This window comes from Leptinotarsa decemlineata, unplaced genomic scaffold (assembly GCF_025532065.1).
Source record: "Leptinotarsa decemlineata unplaced genomic scaffold, Ldec_3_MD MMD2_tig00026363_RagTag_RagTag, whole genome shotgun sequence".
NCBI lineage: Eukaryota > Metazoa > Arthropoda > Insecta > Coleoptera > Chrysomelidae > Leptinotarsa > Leptinotarsa decemlineata.
The window spans coordinates 979,874-1,001,447 of record NW_027412706.1 but is presented as its reverse complement, the minus strand read 5'-3'; the positions used below and the strand labels follow the sequence as shown (position 1 = coordinate 1,001,447).

General features: G+C 35.4%; 1 protein-coding gene across 3 annotated transcripts in view; it reads right to left on the bottom strand.

Annotated features, from left to right (window-relative positions):
• LOC111507749 (atrial natriuretic peptide-converting enzyme) overlaps positions 1–21,574 on the bottom strand; it is a 140,997-nt gene that overhangs the window by 25,797 nt on the left and 93,626 nt on the right. For all 3 annotated transcript variants that reach the window (XM_074185155.1, XM_074185156.1, XM_074185157.1), the window contains 4 exons: positions 20,959–21,145; positions 16,516–16,729; positions 15,292–15,670; positions 13,508–13,733 (listed from right to left, as the gene is read on the bottom strand). In XM_074185155.1, the coding sequence (XP_074041256.1) occupies positions 13,508–13,733; positions 15,292–15,670; positions 16,516–16,729; positions 20,959–21,145 (1,006 nt within the window). The remainder of the gene's footprint in view (positions 1–13,507; positions 13,734–15,291; positions 15,671–16,515; positions 16,730–20,958; positions 21,146–21,574) is intronic.

Here is a 21,574-nt window from a genome sequence, read left to right as displayed (position 1 = left end):
TCCTGATCGTCGACTTCAGTTTTGTGAGTTGTTCAACGGGAAATTGACCAATAACCTAAACCTATTATACAATACATGTTTTTCAGACGAAAGTTCTTTCATGTTGAATGGTGAAGTGAATAAACATGATTGTTGTTACTGGAGCGTTGTGAATCCTTATTTATATAGTAATGGAAACACGTTCACAAACTCCACGAAAACTGCAAGTCTGGGCCAGCATTCTTAGTAATCATATTGTTGGACCATTCTTCATTGAAGAAAATCTCGATGGAGACACATACTTAAATCTATTACAAGACTGTATAGATCCTATGATTACACAAATTTTAGAAAATGATAACAATTAAGTAGAAAATAAAATTACATTCCAGCAGAATGGTGCACCCCCACATTTTAATATTCGGTTGAGACAGTTTTTGGAGGAACGTTTTCCAAAGCGCTGGATCGGCAGAAGGGGTCTAGTGGACTGGCCAGCTAGATCACCTGATCTCACCCTACTAAGCCTACAAATCTAGAACACCTACGACAGAATTATTCGGGAATGCTGATTGCTGACTCCGGACATCTTGAATAATGTACGGAAAGCTTTTGAGAGAAAACTGTATTATTGAATGGAACTAGGTGGAGCTCATTTGAACCATTTATCCGTTGATTTTGTTTCCACTGATATTATTTGTTGTTGATTTCTTCATTAAAATGAACGACAGCGAATTTTCTGTTTTTTCTTAAATAACACGTTCAACATTTAATATCTCAATAACGAATGAACCGATTTCGAAAAAAAATTACAGAGGTGATAGAGGGACAAAAGAACTTTAAAGTGATGTATCACTCGACCCTCCATGCCATTGAAAACAATTGGAGGTAGTTGCTGACCGCGGGGGTGAAGTTTCGAGTATGATTTTCATATTCGGAATATATTATATTTGTCACGCTCAATATATTGCCAGCATTTGAAGGGTCCAATTGGAAAACGATGAGGTTACATATTATGTCGGAATTGAGATTTCACTGGCATCGTTTACTAGTGGCATGGACTAAAAATATCGTTGAAGAATATAATGTTCTGCAGCTGAAGAGATATGAGACTCCTAAGCGCCCTATAAGGTTCCAGCTTCTTTCTCTAGTCTTTCAGCACGTCAAGTTACCTCCCATTCACTGCTTTCTGTGATTGTTCTCATCAGCTTCAAGTGTGCTTTTGTTCATTTCAAGAAAGAATTTGAACACTGATCTGCGTACACAAATATTTCCGTAGACTCTTCTCTTCGGTTACAAATTCAACAATAAAATAACGTGATCACTTGGTATATTTTGAAAGTAGGATAATCGTACATATTTAATAAATTATTCTCTGATCGTCACACGTGACACAACGGTAGCAACCTGATGAAAAAGTTGTCGACTTTGAGTAATTGCGTCAGAATTGGTTATTGAGTTCCGATTAAATATGATCGTAGATTGTTATTCGAGAACAGGTGATTGTGAGAGTAGTAATTACCAATTCAGTTATCGGATACTTATCAGAATGGAATTGAGGTGTTTGTAAAATTTGATGGAGCAAATTTAATTCACAGTTGTATTTATTGTATTTGAATACATTTCAAATCAAAACTTATTATATTTGTACGAATACAATGTAAACAACCAGCGATCTGGCCCGGCTCCGCAGGAGTGCAATGCTGATACTGAATATACATATAAACGCTCAGATCGCTGCTAATCATGGCTACATATACATATTCCGGGATCTAGACCTGAACATACACTACGTCAGAGACAACCAACTTGTCTCTGACTACGTGGACGCATACATGAGGAAACACGCAGAGGATATGTTCGACAGAATTCGAGCACACGACAACCCAGCGCTACTCGACCTACATAACGCTCTCAATAGGGATGACCCCAAATTCCGAGAGAGGGACAAGCACAGGAGGCCAACGAAGCAGAACCAAAGACCACCCCTGAGAATGGCTGTCAGGCGGCTCCGGTAAGCAGAGGCGGCCTTAGGGGGTGATGAACGGGGCAATCGCCCGGGGCCTCGCTCTTGGAGGGGCCTCACGCAGCAACCCAAGTAAATTTGAAAAAATAAAGATTAAAATAAAGTTAGTTAACTAATTCATTCATTCAAAACATAATTCTAAAATTCATTATGTGGTAATATAAACTAATATTTATACAGTGTGACTCATTTTTAATGGAAACACACCCCTTTAATTTGAAGTTGTAAATCGATTTTAATAATTTTTTTTTGAAATGTCAAGTACTAAAAGTTCTACCTTGGGACAAAATTGAAATTTATTAAAGTTTCAGGGCATACTACGATATTTTTTCTTGGTCAAAAATCGGGATTTTTTATTAGCGATTTTTTTATTGAAAAAATCACTACACCACTGGATTGAGAGTGCCTCTAAACAGGTGTAACCAAAATTTCATGAAAAAATATTCATTATTGACAAAGTTATGACAACTCAAAAATTCGAAAACTCACACCGCTAACAATCACAAAAAACACCCTATATCAACAGATATAGCCATGAGAATATTTTTTTTATGGTTTCAACAATAAAGTGCCGCCAGATGAAAAAAAAAACAAATAGCGTAAATATTTTTAATGAAAATATCGGAATTACATTCAAGTTTTCACGCAAATTAACTAAAACTAAGACCTAAAACTTCAATTTAAATCTTAGTTGCCATGGAAATGATACTACAGTTTGACACTTGTTAAAGATTTAAGTGTTTTTTTTTTTGGGAAAGAAAGTTTTTGGCTTTCTACTACTCCATCTGATACAAAAATAAGGGATGAGAGAATCTTCCAAAGAAAGGAAGGAAGTAATCAATTTGAAACTTTATACATGAATGTGTAGATCATGCAAAAAAAAGGGATGAGAGAATCTTCCAAAGAAAGGAAGTATCAGATGGAGTAGTAGAAAGCCAAAAACTTTCTTTCCCAAAAAATTAATCACTCCTAAAAATATAACCCCTTCAATTCAAATAAGATTCCTCTTGGCTGGGATTAAATCAAATAGGTGAATGAATGTCATTACGATGTCATCGATGACATAAGCAGATCAAGCTTATTCCGTGACATTCAAAATCGTAATTCATGAATGAAGTGTGTATTTTCTATAATGTTATCCAATTGGTACTGAAGAGCCTTAGGGCAAGTGTCTTAAGGCGAAACATCGGTATATACCAGTGAGGGTGACATGTGAGTACAATTTATTACCATTCATTTAAAGTAGAACTCATGTGAATGATATCTGATTCTTATTCCACAACAAATGTTTGAAATACAAACTGAGTAGAGAAAAGTATCTTCTGTACAATTCAGTGTTCATATAGAAGTATTTGTTTCGAAAGAATTATTTTCTTTGGTGTAATTCAATGTTTATATGAAAGTAGCTGTTTCAGGAGGACTTTCTTTCAGTTTGTGTCTGAAAGTTACTTCTTTGCATGATCTACACATTCATGTATAGAGTTTCAAATTGATTACTTCCTTCCTTTCTTTGGAAGATTATCTCATCCCTTTTTTTGTATCAGATGGAGTAGTAGATAGCCAAAAACTTTCTTTCCCAAAAAATTAAACACTCCTAAAAATATAACCCCTTCAATTCAAATTTAAGTGTACTATTGTCAACAATATTCACCTTACAGTTCTTCGAATTATTTTGTGTCATGGCTGCAAGATTGAGCGTAAGAGAGAAAATTGAAATTGTACGCCTTTCGAGAGATGACGTTAAAAATGCTAGAGAGGTTTGTAGAGTATTTATTGAGAGACATCTAGATCGTCCTCGTATTAGTTGCGGTACGGTAAATAAAATAAATAAAATATTCAATGAAACTGGTGCAGTATCAAAAATGATGTTAAAAAGTAATCCTGTACAAAGCCGAAACAGGAATGACAGGAATGATCAAATCATTTTAGATTATTCCTAATGCCAGTATAAGGAATGCCACTTTAGATTTTAATATTCCACGAGAAACTATTCGGAGATGTCTCAAGGCGAAGAATATTAAACCTTTCAAGCCAAAATTTTTACACACACTTCAAGAAGGCGACGAAGCAAGACGCCTGGAATATTGTTTATGGGCCCAAGGGGAATATTTAAACAATAGAAGTTTCCTAAAAAATATTTTACATACCGACGAAGCCACTTTCACTACAAATGGAGTAGTGTCATTACAGAATTGTCGCTATTGGGCAGCGGATAATCCTAACTGGGTAATAAACTGTAAAAGCCAGTATTCCCAAAAAATCAACGTCTGGTGTGGGATATTGAACGAACGAATTATTGGTCCTTTCTTTTTTGAGGAAAACATTAATGCGCAGAGGTTTCTAGAATTTTTAAACACAGAGTTTTGGGATGCTATTCACGAGCTGCCAATCAATGAACGATGAAATTTAATTGTCCAGTTAGATGGGTGTTCAGTTCATTATGCCAGAGCTGTGAGGCAATGGCTTAACGAACATTGTCCAAACCGATGGATAGGCCGTGGTAATCTGTTTATAGAGTGGCCACCCAGATCTCCAGACCTCACAGTTTTGGACTTTTTTCTCTAGGGACTTCTCACACAAAAGGTTTACAAAAACCGCTCAAGAGTTAGAAAGGAACTTTGTGCAAGAATTCGACAGGTATGTGCAGAGATTAGCCCTCAAGAACTAAGGAACGTAATCAGAAACATTCGTAAGCGCTACGACACATGTATCGAAATACGTGGTGAATTAGTAGAAGCTACTAGAATACGAGTTAGAATCAATTGTTGCACTGAATTGAAACATTTCAATAATTAGTTATTAGTTACATTTATTAAAATTTTTTGCTTCATTGTTAGTTGAATTGTGTGAGTGTAATTCCGTTATTTTCATTAAAAATATTTACGCTATTTGTTTCTTTTTTATCTGGCGGCAATTTATTGTTGAAATCATAAAAAAATGATATATTTCGAATTTTTGAGTTGTCATAACTTTGTTAATAATACATATTTTTTCATGAAATTTTGGTCACACCTATTTAAAGCCACTCTGAATCCAGTGGCGTAGTGATTTTTTCAATAAAAAAATCGCTAATAAAAAATCCCGATTTTCGACTAAGAAAAAATATCGTAGTATGCCCTAAAACTTTAATAAACATTTCAAATTTTGTCCCAAGGTAGACCTTTTAGTACCTGACATTTAAAAAAATTATTAAAATCGATTTACAACTTCAAATTTTAGGGGGGTGTTTCCATTAAAAATGGGTCACACTGTATGAGTTTCACAATAGAAATATTTCCCAGAACTAATTTTATCTAGGCCCCTAAATTACCAATTTCAATACCTGCCATAGTTTACCTGTAACAGTTTGGTAGGAAACAAATTTAGTTGTTATAATATCCTCCTGTTATTTAGTTCAAGTAATCGAGTTCCTTAGTTTGTTACAACTTGTTAATTATTCAAAAATACATTTATAGTTAGAAACGAGTGTTTTACGAAATGAGCTCGCGTGATCTTGATGCCAGTGGAAAATTTGAGTCAGGAAACGAGCTATGAAAAGAAAGCAGGTACAATGTGCGCGCAAGCTGTCATCCTAGGTTTGAGGCACTTAAACATCATGAGAGTATATTTGGTTTCATGTATAATACAAAAAGATTAAAGGAAATTAGTGATAGTGGACTTTTGAAGAAATGCAACGACTTGCAAATATCTATGACAGTAGGGGAATCATGTGATATTGATGGACATGAATTGTACGAAGAACTAAGTATGTTTATTCACGTATATAAAGAAAACGACGACATTATCTCGGTACTGAAATACATAATAGAAAAAAAATTAACCGAAGTTTACCCGACTATCGAAATAGTCCTGAGAATTATTGCAACCACACCTGTAACAGTTGCGTCTGCTGAAAGGAGTTTTTCGAGGCTTAAAATTATCAAAACATATTTGAGGAATTCGATGACACAAGAACGGCTTTCAGCCCTTGCTATTCTTTCAATCGAAAATGACGTAGCTCATTCGTTAGATTATTGTGCTTTAATTGAAGATTTCAGTCTTCGGAAAAGCCGCAAACATCAATTTTAATTTCTTATTAATTATATTGGAAATCTTTCAAAATGAAATATTTTAAAACTCAAATTTTATTTATTTGTATATCTATAGCATTTCTCGTCATTTCCTTAGACATGACAAATACCTAAACCAAACAACCAGACGGTCTGGTTCAAATCTACTTTCGCATTACATACTTTTCACGAGAGGCAAAGGGCCTCATAAAGACCTGCCGTCCGGAGCCTCGCAATGGGTAAGGCCGCCGCTGCCGGTAAGTATTAAAAATTCCTCAACCAGATTTCATATTAATCTCATTTTCAGATTCACTGAGAACCAACACTCGCTTGCGACTAAAAAGACACTCGTCTCCGATTAGTTTCTGGTGACCCCAAGCGATAATTTACTGAGCAAAGTCATGACGAAACAATTCAATAGATTCAGAAAGTAAAAGCACCTAGAGGCTGACTTTCGACCAAAGAAGGTCAGATGTCAATCTTGGTGGAGTGCCTATCAGTAAGGAGGAGCGGGAGTGGATGGAGGAGATGGGATGTTCTGCACACATTAACCTTGAGGGAAAGATTTCAACTCAGGGCATGGAAGTCTAATCATGAAGTGCTAAAGGGCGACGCGCTATTTATAGGAACGCGCCGCAGGCTGGTACCGCCGCAACCGCTATGTCCCTGCATTTTCAATCTGTATCATCTTCGAAAATATTCATTTGAATTACATGATGTGAAGGGCCACATAGGTCTTCATCAAATGCCCAATGTATTTAAAGTACTCAATTGGATAAGGATTGAATGCTATATTGCTAAAAATTGCTTCGTAAATAAGCCATTATTTCTCGAGGATAAAAAATGGTTATTGTGTGTTTTCCCTAAGAGATAGATATATGCCATCGCGGATTTTCATGTAGAGTTTTTCAAGGTGTATGATACTGTAGTACATTTTTTGAACTATATCTTTAGGGTTCAACCAGCGTTTGCAATGTAAGTGGAAAAAAGTGTTTGTTTACCACATCACATTGGAAACCTCTGAAATGATCAGTGTTTCTCTACTCAATTATGCATGTTATGTACATATAAACCTCCCTCTTGTATCACTCCATCTATTAAAAATACCCGCATCGAAATCCGTTGCATAGTTTTACAGATCTGAGCATATCAAATCAAATTAAAATGTACTTTATTTCACTGACGAAGTGTTACTATTCTGAGAAATATAAGATATACAAATTAAAAGATATTTTCGAAGATAAAATCTCATTGAAAGTGTTACTATTTTAAGAAATATAAGATATACAAATCAAAAGTTGTAATTAATCATTTGGTGATTTCAGAATTTTGGAGTGAAAAAGTAGTCAGAAAGTAAAAATATATATGCTACATATTGAAATAAATAATAATGAATATTCTCATGCAACACATAAATCTATGTATAAAAATATAAAACCTATAAAGATGAAAATATAAAAAGTCAATGCATAGAAAATGAAAGTAAGTATCTACTTTGTTAACATTTTCAAACTATACAGTTCAGATCCATCAAACAAAAAGTTGAAAAAGTCACACAGTTTAAATACAAATATAGGTACTAAAAGACAATAATAAAAATTATTTGTTTATATTTGAATTTCCGTCTGAATAGAACTCGTCTAAAGAATAATAGGCCTTTGAAATTAGAAGCCTTTTTACGGACTTTCTAAATTTAGTGGAACATGTTATGCCTTTGCTCTGAATTGGCAAATGGATAAACATTTTTTTACCATTATATATGAAAGACTTCTCAGTTTTTGATGACATCGGAATCGGTAAACTTATATTGAGCTTATTTCTCGTATTTTGTCGAGATGAACTGAAAATTTCCCTACTATATTTTTTTGCATCAGACATACCATTTCCAAGATAAGTATGGAAGGCAAGGTCAAGATTTTATGCCTTGTGAACAAAGGTCGATAGGAATACCTGAATCCTACTCTACACATATTTCTAACTCTTTTTTTGTAGTACAAACATCCTATCAAACATGTATTGGCAACACGTTCCCCAATAACTGATACTGTATCGCAGATGGGAATCAATGAGAGCAGAGTACACATTTTTTTCCGCAACAGTGCCCAGTTCATTTGCTGATACTCTGACTGCAAAGCATCCTGTTGAATTTTTTTTACAAAGGTTATATATGTGACCTTCAAAATCCAAATTTTTATCTATTAGTGATCCCAAAAAATTTGCTAACAATCTGTTTAATATTAATTGAGTACCCAGGTAAATATCCAGTGTAGAGCACTTGACGGTGATGATGCTAGTTTTTGAGAAACACCAGTGAAGATCGACTTCGAGCCACTGTCTGTCAGATAGACAGTGTTCTGGGGTTTGGAGAGAAACACCAGTGAATATCAATCCCAAGGCACTGTTTGTTTGCCATACATAGAAGGTGTCACCAACCGAATCGAGAAAATTCTACAGAAGGAGAAGATTAACACCGTCTTCAAACCAACGAAGAAAATATCGAAGTATCTGAGATCAGCAAAAGACAGCATAAACCTACACAAATCAGCGGGAGTTTACAGGATTCCATGTAACTGTGGTAAAGTCTATATCGGTCAGACGAAAAGAAGCATTGGTACCCACCTAGTCGAGCACAGGCGGAGTTGCCGATTGGGACAGACCGAGAAGTCTGCAGTCGCTGAACATACTGTCCGATGGGAAACACAAGATCCTGTTCGAAAATACCGAGAGGCTAGCAACGTCAAATCATTATTCAACAAGAACATATTTAGAAGCCATAGAAATAATAGGTACACAAATACTAAGAGAACTTCAACAGAAAGGAAGAGAGAACATGCCTACCAAAGATCTGGCACACAGCATTGAAAAGCGCTAAAAAGAAGCCAAGCCATCCAAATCGCGCGGAAAGTACCTATGCGCGAACCCCACATTAGTGAAAGTGCGCGGAAAATCAGCACTTTAAATGAGACGGCAGAAATAAGAGCTTCAGTTTCAGTTGACACGTCAAGAAGAGTACTTCGGCCACGCCACTGAAGATGACTGCCGCAGTTGCAGTTTAAACGTTTGGAGATTATAACCGAAGAAGACCACGGCAAAACACGGAAGCCAATCAAAACATTGACGCCAGCTGTGAAAGCCTATATTTCTATATTAGCATTATATATATTAATTCCATCATAAGACCAACAATCAATAATATTGTTATGCCTATGATGTAGACGCCCATGTTGTAAACGAACCACCACAGGCAAAAGTCCAACAACTTATGTTGATTTTACATCGACACGAACGTAAGCGCCAAACATACAATAATGTTCGCGCACTGTTCTGATGCATCAGAAAGGATAAAATTTTCCCTTAGTAGAGATACTTTGATATCTCGTAATGATGCTTTACTATTCACGGTAACGATCCAATCTTTGTAACAGGTAAGTATTCAATTCTTGTAACAGTGACTGACAGGGGAGGCATCTACACTCAACTCAGGATTCAAGTTGAGAAACTGGCTGATTGAACATGTGCTTCTAATCAGTGATAATGTTTCCTGTTATCCGTATGTGTTGGTTCTTTGATAAATGAATAATTTGCTTACTCATATTCAACAACTTTATTCGATATTGAAAGTTACAACTGAACACTACACTTCACCAGCGTTTAATAATCATTGCACCTAGTGACGATAGGTGCAATGTTAACTCGTCACTTGCTTTCGAACTATCCGTCTTCTATACAAATCCTCGAACTATTCTGAGGCTATTTTTACAGTTGGAAGTCCTCGAATATACAGGGCGGGGCACCGAAAACGAAACAGATCGAATACCTTCACAACACATGTGTTCTGAAAAAATGCATAAACACATCGAACTGTTATACCTCAACTGTCCCCTTTGGATTTAAAATCCAAAAAAATTGAAAAACAATTCATAATGTCCGACCCTGAAAACCACCACTTATCAATATTGAATCAAATCGGACCATAATTGCAAATATTGTTCGCCATTGTGAAGCTGCCATCTTGTTTTTTCCCCTAGAAAAACTCCATAATGCATTGTCACCGAATTTATGTCAAATTAGCTTGCGAATGAAGTATCATAATTTGGAATACGGAACAGTTTTTTTTTCCCGCAACAAGGCGCCAAAATCGAAAGTTAGGTAGCTAAAATTGACATGGCTGAATTCCTTATGAAATTACTTCTTTACCGATGTATCACACTTACTACTTTCCCTATTCAAATTGTTTGGGCGATAGTCACCGAGGGGTGGGGGAAGAGGTATGACAGTTGAGGTTATGATAGGAAGATGTCCCCCTTGGATTACAACCGTGTTTTTGCATTTTTTCAGAACACATGTGTTGTGAAAATATTCGATCTGTTCCGTTTTCGGTGCCCCACCCTGTATATCACATTCAAACAATCTTCTCTCTAAGAGAATTTGAGAATTCTTGTCAGGTCCGGTCGTCATATCGAGAGGTAGTATATTGATGGGGGGATAGCAAGAAAAAAATGCGATGGGTTTATCTTAACTAGATAATATCGAGAACTACAGTCAAAGATTTTACATGAAATTAAAAAGAAAATATATCAACCATAGTCACTATAGCGAGGATGCTGGAATACGGTAAAATAATTTCATCGTCTGAATCTTATGAAAAATTCATCATTCTCTCTAGATTAAATATGAAATCGTACATTTCATTGAAGAAATTGTTTATTTTTCTCTGGTTATTGCGTAATAATTACCGTACAAGATAACGAGTTTTCAATTTTGAACTGAGTCTAATTAATTACAATGTCGTATACCGTAATTATTACATTCACAAGACCCATTGAACACGTTTTCTCCAATGAGGCTTGATAAAATTTATAAATAATAACAGTAATAAATGTTTAATGCATGTTTCAATTAATGACTAGCTGCGGGAGATCTCTACGAAATAGGAAAATATGTTTCAGTAATACTGTTATTAAGTACTCCAATAGATCAGCGTGTTTAACAGTCGACTATTATCAATATTTACACTTGTATATTATTTATAGGAGAACACCGAAAAAGTCGAATCATGCTGTGATGCACCCCTAACACGGTTCAGTTTGATATCTTCGTCAACTTCTTCAAGCAATAACGAAGTAAACTTATAGTAGGATTCCTTCTGCAAGAACAATTGGACTGTTATAAAAGTTTTGTCCTTTTTATGTGTCTACTTTGAACTGCAATATCTCAGTAAATAGTTAATCAATTTGATCGATTTAAGCGCGACTTGAATCAGTTCACCTTTTCCAACGCAGCACAAGTCGATTGATTGCATCAGCGTAAAAATTGTTTGCTCGTGATTCAATGAAGTCGACGAAAGCCGTTATTGCCTGATCCTGATTGGCGAAGGTTAGAAAGTTATCCAAAATATGATAGTCGGTTGGCGATAGGTCTGGGGAGTATGGTGGTTGAGGTAGAATTCGACACTGAACTCGTTCAATTTTCGGATGGTGATTTGTGAAACGTGCAGACGAGTCTTGTCTGGGGGCAGGATCGGACCTCTTCTGTTGACCGGCTGTTGCTGACTCAATTTTCGGTACATTTCATCGATTTCCTCAAAATAGGACTCTGCTGTGATGGTTTGGCCCGGTTGTAGAAAATTATAGTGAATCACATCAGCCGCTGGCCACCATACAGTGACCATGTTTTTTCTGGTGGGTTTTCGCTTTCGGGAAGTGCTAGTGTGGATCATGGATGTCCAAACACTGTCCTGAACGTCTCCTGTTATCGTAGAGAATCCAATTTTCATCACACGTGACGATCCGATCCAAAAAGAGTCGTTTGGTTGCGCAAAAGCAATGAAGGGCAGACGTCGAAACGTGACAATTTCTGTCTGTCGTTCAAATCGTGGGGCACCCACTTTTTGAGTTTTTCAACCTTTCCAGTACGTTTCAAACCATCATAAACCATATGAGAGCTGACACCCAGTTCTTCCGCCATTGGACGCACCATTCGTGATAGGTCAGTCTCCACCAGGGTCCTCAAATCTTCGTCCTGTATTACTGAAGGTCGACTCTTTCAGGGCTAATCGTCGAGGCTAAAATCTCCGGAACGAAATTTCGCAAACCAACGTTGAACAGTGCGTTCGTTAACACTATCAATGCCAAATGCATGGTTAATCTTTTGGACTGTTTCGGCAGCGCTTTGATTTGAGTTTGTGGAAAAAAATTGGCCTAGAATCGCTTAAAGAAATCATCTAGTAATAAGTTGAAATCTACATTCATATATAAAAAAGTGATATTGTTTCGATTGAATTTATCACTGAACAAATTGCCTTTTCAAAAAGAACCACCAACCCATTATGGGCACCACTGTCAATTGAAATATATTGGAGTTTTCTTCAGGCAAGACATTCAATAAAAGAAAGTTTATTTTTTTTGCAAGAGTATTTTGTCAACGATCTCACTGCATTGTACTGGATCAGTTCAATTGTTCTTCATGAGTGCCTGTGTTATTTGCTTCAAATACCTTTTATCATTATACCCAGAATACAGTGTAATTGGAACATTTGTAATTCTTAGTGGTTATGAATGGTCACTGTTTGGGCCTATTGAATGGGTCAACTTATTACTTAGATACATTAGGAATTATGTTCACTTTTTCTGGTAGAATAATCACATTCACATTTACTTCCTTTTTTCTTCTAGGTGCAGGTTTTTTCGTCTATTCAACCTATTTCAGTATCCTGGTTGCTCTGTTAGGCACTGAAATTTCGACTATTTCGAAGAGAGATACATTCATTTTAATATAAAAATTTGAATATCATTTCGAGCGTTTCTACACAGGATATGGAGAATGGCTGACACAAAAATACTTCCCGGACAACATCACAACACCACAATAAACATCAACATCAAACACAATCGATCACCTACAGACCAGTTTCAGAGTATTACTTCTCGTTAGTGCAGGACAAATTCAACCAAAACGTCAGTGTATCTGGGATTCGACTAACTTCACCATTACCACAGTGCATGAACGAAATTTTCTCTGAAAGAGGATATACAGTTCTGTCTCATGAACAAATCTCCAAATGGGGAATATCACTACTTCATGGAATTTAAAACAGTCGAAGTTTTCGTATATACGACAGAGCAACATGAAATCAGTCGGTTTGATCTGCCCTGCACTGATAAGGAATAATAATCTGAAACCGGTCTGTAGGTATTCATTCGACTGAGTTTGACGATTTCCTGCTGCTGGACGAATGAGAAACATTTGCAAGAATTTTCTCTAACAGGAAAATGACACAAATCCATCATGCTATTAGCCAGAGAAATAGTTATTCTCCGGCATACATCTGTCCCATCCCACAGAGTATTGAAGTTGATAAAGGTGAATATATAGAATTTCATTTGAAAATATTGATTTTTCTGGTTGGCTCTATGAGGGATTTAACTGACTAAAATATACTGGAAAGCTTCCTCACCTGGCTTCGTGAAGCAATTCCCGTCTTTACCAAATTCTGGAAATCTACTGCAGTCCAGAGATTCCTTAATCTTCCCTTGCAGTCGGCTTCCGCATCCAGCCATGAAATCCCTGCAGAAACTTCTACAAGGTAAAATCATTTCGTCTTCGTCGGTTCCTTTTTTACAAGCTGGTTGTAAAAGTTGGCATAAAAATTCATAGGCATGTCTGTAACATTCAACGTCAACCTGAAAATAAAATTCTTTTTCACAGAGTGATCTTACGATCCGAATTAAGGAATTTGTGTTTATACGTTAAATTCACTATGGACTAAGGTAGGTATCAAAGTATTATAATATAATAATATGTATAATATAATATTGTATTGCATATTACAATATGAATGAAATATGGAGATTTTGCAATGAAAATTTACAAGCACTAAAGTAATGAAATCATGCACAAATACTAACTAGAACCAGACCGGATTTTGTAACAAAATCATGTACCTGAGATCCAAAGCAATTCGTATCAAGAATGAATAACTATTCAACATAGAAATCAAGATTTCAATTCCTTAATAACATAACAAAGTAATCACTCATGAGTGTGATACCATTTTTTATTAAAAAAACCTTGCATGTAATATTTTTTGATAATATTTCAATTATGAAAGCATGCAAGATGACAATGAAGCAGTTATGAGGAGTGAAAAGACGAAATAAACATCATCAGGAGACCCGGAAGGCTATTGCATACATTCTTATCGATTTGTCATTGAAACAATGTCACCCGAAACTGCAGTTATGAGCAGATGCTGCTCCAATCTGCTGGAAATGTGAATTGGGTCTACCTTGGAAGTCAAAAATTGTTCAGAAAGACTATTGTAACTTCAATACTGAAGTTGAAAATTGTGTGCACTCAAATTTGAATCAGCCTGTATTATACTGATACATGTAATTGTAGACGTGTCTACACCGTTGAAAAAATGATTTCGATGTTCGAATTGAAAAAGAAATTATTGAATATAATATCGTTGATGTCCTTTGTAGAAATTTTTTATTTACTCGTTTTTAAAATATTTACTTTTTATTCAAATCACGAAATTTTTATTCTTGTTGCCATTGTTATATGTATTTCGACCTGATTGTTTGCAGGTGGGTTTATTTTAAATTCATTGTGAGTAAATTTCATGGTAGCTGCAGATTATTCTGTTGGGTATTTACATCGAGTTTGCCGGTATTTGAATTCCGATGAACTCATATTCCAAACACACCTAACAAATCTTTACTCTAAATTTACTGGGTTCTATGAGTCGTTTCCCTATAATTTTTGAGTTAGTAACAAGTGAAAAAATCGGAATGTACTTGAATAAATAGTACCTAAATACATAGTTATTTATTAATCGGAAACGAATTCGCGTAGAAACCTCTATTTTGTGCAGACATGTTTGTTTCTTCAAGGCCTTCATAATGAGCTACATATCGATATAGGGTTCCATAAACGGTTTTGGAGTGCAGCCCCCTAGAATCAACCCTGCATGGGTGTATACGCTGTAAATGCGCGAAGAAGTATATTTCAATTGTACATATGTAAGTGACCGAATTTCGTTTTTCCAGCTTCACTAACTTTGGAGACATTAGTCCGTACTAAGACTTTTTGGAATAACGAATATATGGTGTGAAAATTGAATAAGAAAAAAGTGGTTTCCGTGTAATTCAATATTCATAATATAGTTAAACTAGAACAAATTTCTGTAAAGAGTTTCTCAACAGAACATATTATTTCATAATGCCTTCAACTCACCAGTTCTCTAAATGATATAACGTCATTTTTTACTTCCCTAATATCCCTGTGGGTGAAAATATTGGGATATGTAGTAACGTTGTGGCTAAGCTTCTTGCAGTACTCGAGTTCCAATGGAAAGCATCTCCTGGGAGGGTCGGGTGCCTTCGTCACAGCCTGAGACAGTGTTGTTGGGTTGGTAGTTGTTCCAGTTCTAGGAAGAACATCACTAGGAATAACCTCCAGACTCGTAGAGTCGATTGTGAGATTCTTGAAGAAAAGAGATTCTTCCACAGAAATTTCATTGGCTAAGATGGCTTCTAAGTCCTTGGCCTTTATGTTTACGTAGTAAGGGTCGATGTGAATGTTGAAGTGGACTATGAGATCTTTGTCTTCCGTTCTAGGAGAGACGAATTTATTATTGCAAACAATATTAACCTACAATGTTTTTCTATAATAGCGTTTCAAAAATTAAGATACAAAATAACCATTATATGTTTGCCGAATAAGCTTGAAAATTATAAATCTCGCACACTCCTAAAATACAATAAATCACTTCGATTCATGGTTCCAGAAATTCATTAATTGGTTTCAGAAACACTTCAATCCACAATTCATGTTCAAATGATTCAGTAGTTGCCAAAATCTTCAAGAAAAGGAAAAGAGAAGCTATTAGACCTTGTAAATAAAACAAATTTACGTCTTTGGTGAAATGCTGCTCCGACAGGAAGCACCAAATCTCTTTAAAATAAATACGGTGACAACTACTCTTCTTTCCACATCTGTGGCGGAATACATGGCAGCAAGTGAATTGATTGATTAGAGAAATGTCCTTCATATGATTCAATATGATATTGATATCAAACACCATTTCATTCGTGAGTGAAACATGTGCATCTGTAAAAAAAGTATCCATCGAAACAACTAAGTTTCATATAATTACTGCTCAATACTTTCAGAAATAAAGCAAATTCGATGGTCATTTATTGATCAACACTTCATTAGAAACATGTTATTAGACACAGATCATAAACAATCACTACAACGACTAATAGCATTCACGATCACCTACTGCCATAAGTTAGAATAAATAAAATAAAAATAGTATTATGGAGTACATTTTGATTATGCGGATTATGTGAATTCAAATTTTTTGTAGAAACATGTTGAACATTCTTCTGATATAAAGTTCTGTTATAATGTTTCTTAGAACTATGGTAATGTTATGATTTTTATAATATTTACCCATCCAACGCAAGCACCTCAGTACCCATATAACCATGCTTTACTGAGCTCCTCCTGAACAGCAGATTCAGCCTTTCTCTATAATCACGTGACCTATTCTTAAACTTATTTGTACTAGGATCTGCCAGATCGGAAGAGAAGGTATCACCCTCTATCACCCTAAAAGTTGCTCTGAAAATCTGTTCGTCTGGATTTTGAGGGAGAAAAAATGTATCTGAAACAAAAAAACACTTGTTCAATGATGATAGTTCCGCAATCCAGGGTGATTTATATTCCAAATCACAGGGACCAACTGTCATGAATGTATGTTGGTGATTAGTCAGTACAGAATAGATTATATCAACACATCAATGTGTTCTGGACCCGAATGATTTCGTCATAGGTCGACCGCTTGTAGCTACGTTTGATACTGAGACAAACTATGTTATCAAGTAGCAGCTCCATCTGGTGAATAAAAACTATGCTTCTACTCTAATGAACCCGATGAAGAGCTATACTGCATGGCAAAATAACAGATTCTGGTTTATGAAAAGTTGTATAAAATATTTCTCTTGAAAGCAACGGGCCTTTCGTTACAGACCTCAAAATCCATTAACAAAAAAAATATGTAGAGGAACAAAACTGATGTGTTTGAGATTAAAAAAAATGAGAAAAGAACCCAAAATCGGATTTACGGTCATCAAATTTTCGAACGGAACAATGTGGACTTTAAAAGGTAGAATCGGAATCTCTAGTTAAAATAAATCCTAAACAGCATTGTTTCCAACCACCAAAACCGCAACACTATTCTCGTCTACTTCATCTTCTCAAGAGTCCAAACTAATACCAAAAACTAACTGAATCATCCTCGATTTGGAGGAATGATTGGCTAATCAACATTGTCGTCGAACATATTCACATGGCGTTGCAATAGATGGTACTCCGCGTGGTCATGCAAAACTGTTCCATCGATTACTCTTAACGAGACCAATAGAAGCAACCACTTGTGTAGTTCAGTGCTACTGAAATGCGGAGTTATTTTTTATCATGCAAATCTGTTCATCTAAAAGTGCACGATTCATTATTATTTTGCAAGTAGTAACTATTAGCAATACTCATGAGATGAGTAGGTATGCAAAAAAACATCGCCGAAACCGCATCTTGAAAACTCGGCTTTCTTTTTCTCCAGTAGCTTCTGACTCTATAAATCCCAAATTTGAACCACATTCGAATATTGCTTATGTAGGAAAGTACAAAAATATCTTAGAAAGACGCCATCAGTGAAATTACTAGAAGACTCGGTCGGTAGCCAAGTGGTTCAACCTGGGTGCTTTGTTCACTTGCTATAGTCCAACCTCGTTAATCCTTAGCTCGCACAAGTTTCGACTTTTGAGGGTTGTCGTTCGTAGGGGGGCGACAGCTGACTAACGAAAAAACAGATTTTAAACAGATTTTTAAACAGAATTATCGATGAAAGGGGTTTCCAAAGGTGGTTCGTTGCAGAGCTTAGTTTTGCAACGACAACGATCAGCAATCGAGATTCGCCTTGTGCTTTTTTGTACGACTTCCACTGCAAGCAGTCAAGCAGTTCATACGAGAGCTCAAAAGCCTTGAAATTCATCCATCACTTTTCTATTCTACCTCCAGTGATCTGCCGTATAGCCGAATCATGAACTTTTCTGTTCCTGACAAGTGTAGCGAAGCTTGGATTTGCAACGAACTGTCTTGGAAACCTTTTTATCAATTATATTCGTGGGTTGAGTCTTCTGGCGATCTCATGACCTCTTCGCAAGGGTAAAAGTAATCGCCATTTCCTACTCAGTTATTCTTGTTGATGACGTAAGAGTTCAAGTGTCGTATGCATGTCCCAGCTTGCATCACTGATGAGATCTATGATAGATAGCAATAGCACTAGATGATGATATGCGAGACACAGCATACCGGTATACTCTGAAACATCTGGACTTCATACAAAGTAGATCAATTTGTTTGATGACTTTAGAACATTGCAGGAAAATTGGTGATTTCTTCCTTCTCTACAGATTTTCTTCTTTCTTCCACCACCAACTCTTCCAAAATGTATAACTGAGCCAGAATATTTTATTCAAAGTGTAATTGTATCAGTTGATTGAGAAAACGCCTTTTCAAAGAAAAAATTCGAACTTCAATTTTTCGTCTTACCCAAATTTTGGTTTTCGAGAATTTCAATGAAAACTATAACGTCTTACTGGAATCAAGCAGTGAAGACGGAAAGTATATCCCATACTATTTTCCATCGTGTGACTGAACATTCATATTTGTATTTATTCATTTTTATATATTTTATTCACAAGTTAAAAATGTTATTTCACGGAATGCAATTTTGAACAAAATCCAATAAAACGTGACCAAGGTATTAGCTGAACCGGAGAATCACACTGTAACGTGGTATTTCAAATCGTGACTTATACTGTTCTTCTTACAGGAATAGAAAGCAAAGGAGTGTCAAAGCAAGGGCATTCGAAAACAATGAAAACTAATGTATTCAGAGGAAATATCATATTTGGAATAACTCGTTTAATGGCGGTAACAAGTGCATTGTTATTATTAGATACCGTGAAAGGTACTTAACTATTCATCTTAGAGATTCAATTACAGTTGGTGTATGTTAACTAGAGCTTCGAAAATTTGATTCGGTGCTAACCGAATGTTTATTGTTTTCATTTTCCATGACGAAATTTCACGAGAGAAAAAATGAAAAAACTGGAATGTTTCTCGGCGGATTGTCATTAACAGTAATTATTTTTTATCGAACGTAAAAGTGCGTGCAGTTTTTATCGAACGTAAAGTGCATCTAAAGTCATATACTCAATATAAAATATATCTTCCCAAGTAGAAAGTGCAACAAATATAGAAATTTCAAAATCACTCAGCTTTCAGTAGATATAGAAACACCATTAAGTCAACTGATTCGATGCAAATACATGAAATATTCATTAGGGGAAATCATTTTTGATCTGTATATGATTATACATTGTTTCAGACCCGATTTTGGTAAATTATTCGAATTTGGAATTTTTACATAAATCTTGATATTTATCGACTTTTTTCACTAATGATTGAAAGCTCTATTTCTTTATAGCAATAAAAATGATTTCAAATGAATCAAGAAATTACATTCGATACGAACATGTGGTGAAATGATATGTAACAATTCCCAGCTATGGAGAAAAATTTAAATCGTTATTTATTTCATCTATGTGGAATAACTTCAACCATAAAATACTAAATTGTAATGAAGCATTTTTTATATAGATTTCTTTTGGAAAATAATAATTATAACACTTTATATTGTTTTTCTGGAACTGCCAATGTATAAATGAAATGTATTATTGAATTAGAACAGATTTCATACAAACGAAGGCTGCATAACGTAATATATGAATGGGTATTGATATAAAATTCTGTCATTCTTAAGGTGCACTTCTCAAAGTGTCAGGCCGAAAATACTTGTGGTGTATGTTGTTTATTGACCTTCTCTATTCATACTCAAGTTGACATAGATAAACAAGATCAATGTCAATACTGACTTATGGTGAATCAACATCCAGCAATACGCAGTTTCTAAATTAAAATAAAAATGACCTTCATTTTCTTCGTTTCAATTTCAGACTATGTAATCATTTATTTTCTTATAAATACATACTGCGTGGCGAAATGAATGAGTTATAGTTGCAATACAGTCCTGTTCAAGTTACGTTTAATCTCCAATTATATTTTGTATTCTGTAACTCAATGAAACACAGTTTCCTTGTTCCAAAATAAATATTTTTAAAAACTTATATTTCCAAATTGAGATATACCACTTGCATTCAACTCCTTCTCAGCACCTTTCTGTACTTTGGATAACGAACGATAATGCAAAAGATTGCACTATTCTGCCCTTATCACAAAAACATAAAAATAGTATTGAGGTTATCAGATACAATACTATCCATAGGAATCTCATTCAAATTGAAAACGGGGCATTTTTAGAGGAGGTCAAATAATTAGAATTGAATAATTATTGATAACCAAATGAATGTTTTACATAGTGTCATCGTGACAGGAGCAGAATTCTTAGTTTCGATCCTTGACCCTATGATTCAGCTATTGACTTGTCATAACACTGATGAGACACTAGTATGAAAACATATCAGAATTACAAATGATTTTGAAACTACCAAATTCCGAGTTTGATCACGATTACAAAAACCATGACACGTGTTTCGCTGTTCAATAGCTTCCTCGTTCTCACTTGAGAAAAATATCACGATTTTGAAAACCCTATAATACTGAATATCTGAAAGTAAATTATATCAGTTAGTAACTCAGCCTCTTTATGGAATAAGGTTGATCTTTCGGCTACATTTTGTAAAGTGAGAGAAATCGATATAATGATGTAATAATTTGTAATGAATTGCACAATTTGCAATTGATACTTACATCCTAAGTATACAGCTGTGGCTGCTAAGAGCAGAAAGAGAAGAAATGTGGCAATAATGCAGCATCCGCATTTGTACTGAGATGTCAGCTTTTTTCTCGTGAACCTTATGTCCGAGTCAGAAGAGATAATTGAACTAGGAGATTTTCTAAATCGTCTTGTACCTGAACTCACTGTACTGATTGACATCTGAAACAAAATCATGAGAACATATAAGTCAGTTTAATGACGAGAAAAATAATGTGGCCTAAATATATCAATCACGATTCTCTATGAGTGGTTTAGATCTATATTCATGATTATGAAAAATCATATTATATATTACTGCCACTGTGTGAAGAAGCGTTACGAGCCGTAACGTAACCGTGAACATGTTACGTTACAGTTAGTGGAAACTGGATACTGTTGAATGTCATCCATAATTTCTTCGATACGCGTAACCGTTACAAACTGAACTATAATTTGCCGTAACATCAACGGATTGTAATGTTACGCACTCTACACGTTAGGGCGAGTATATAGATATCCCATGTAATGCTTTCGGTTACGTAAAACACAATAAATGACACGGTCATATTGAAAATGCTTCTGTAAACTAACCGTGTAATCTATCAACAA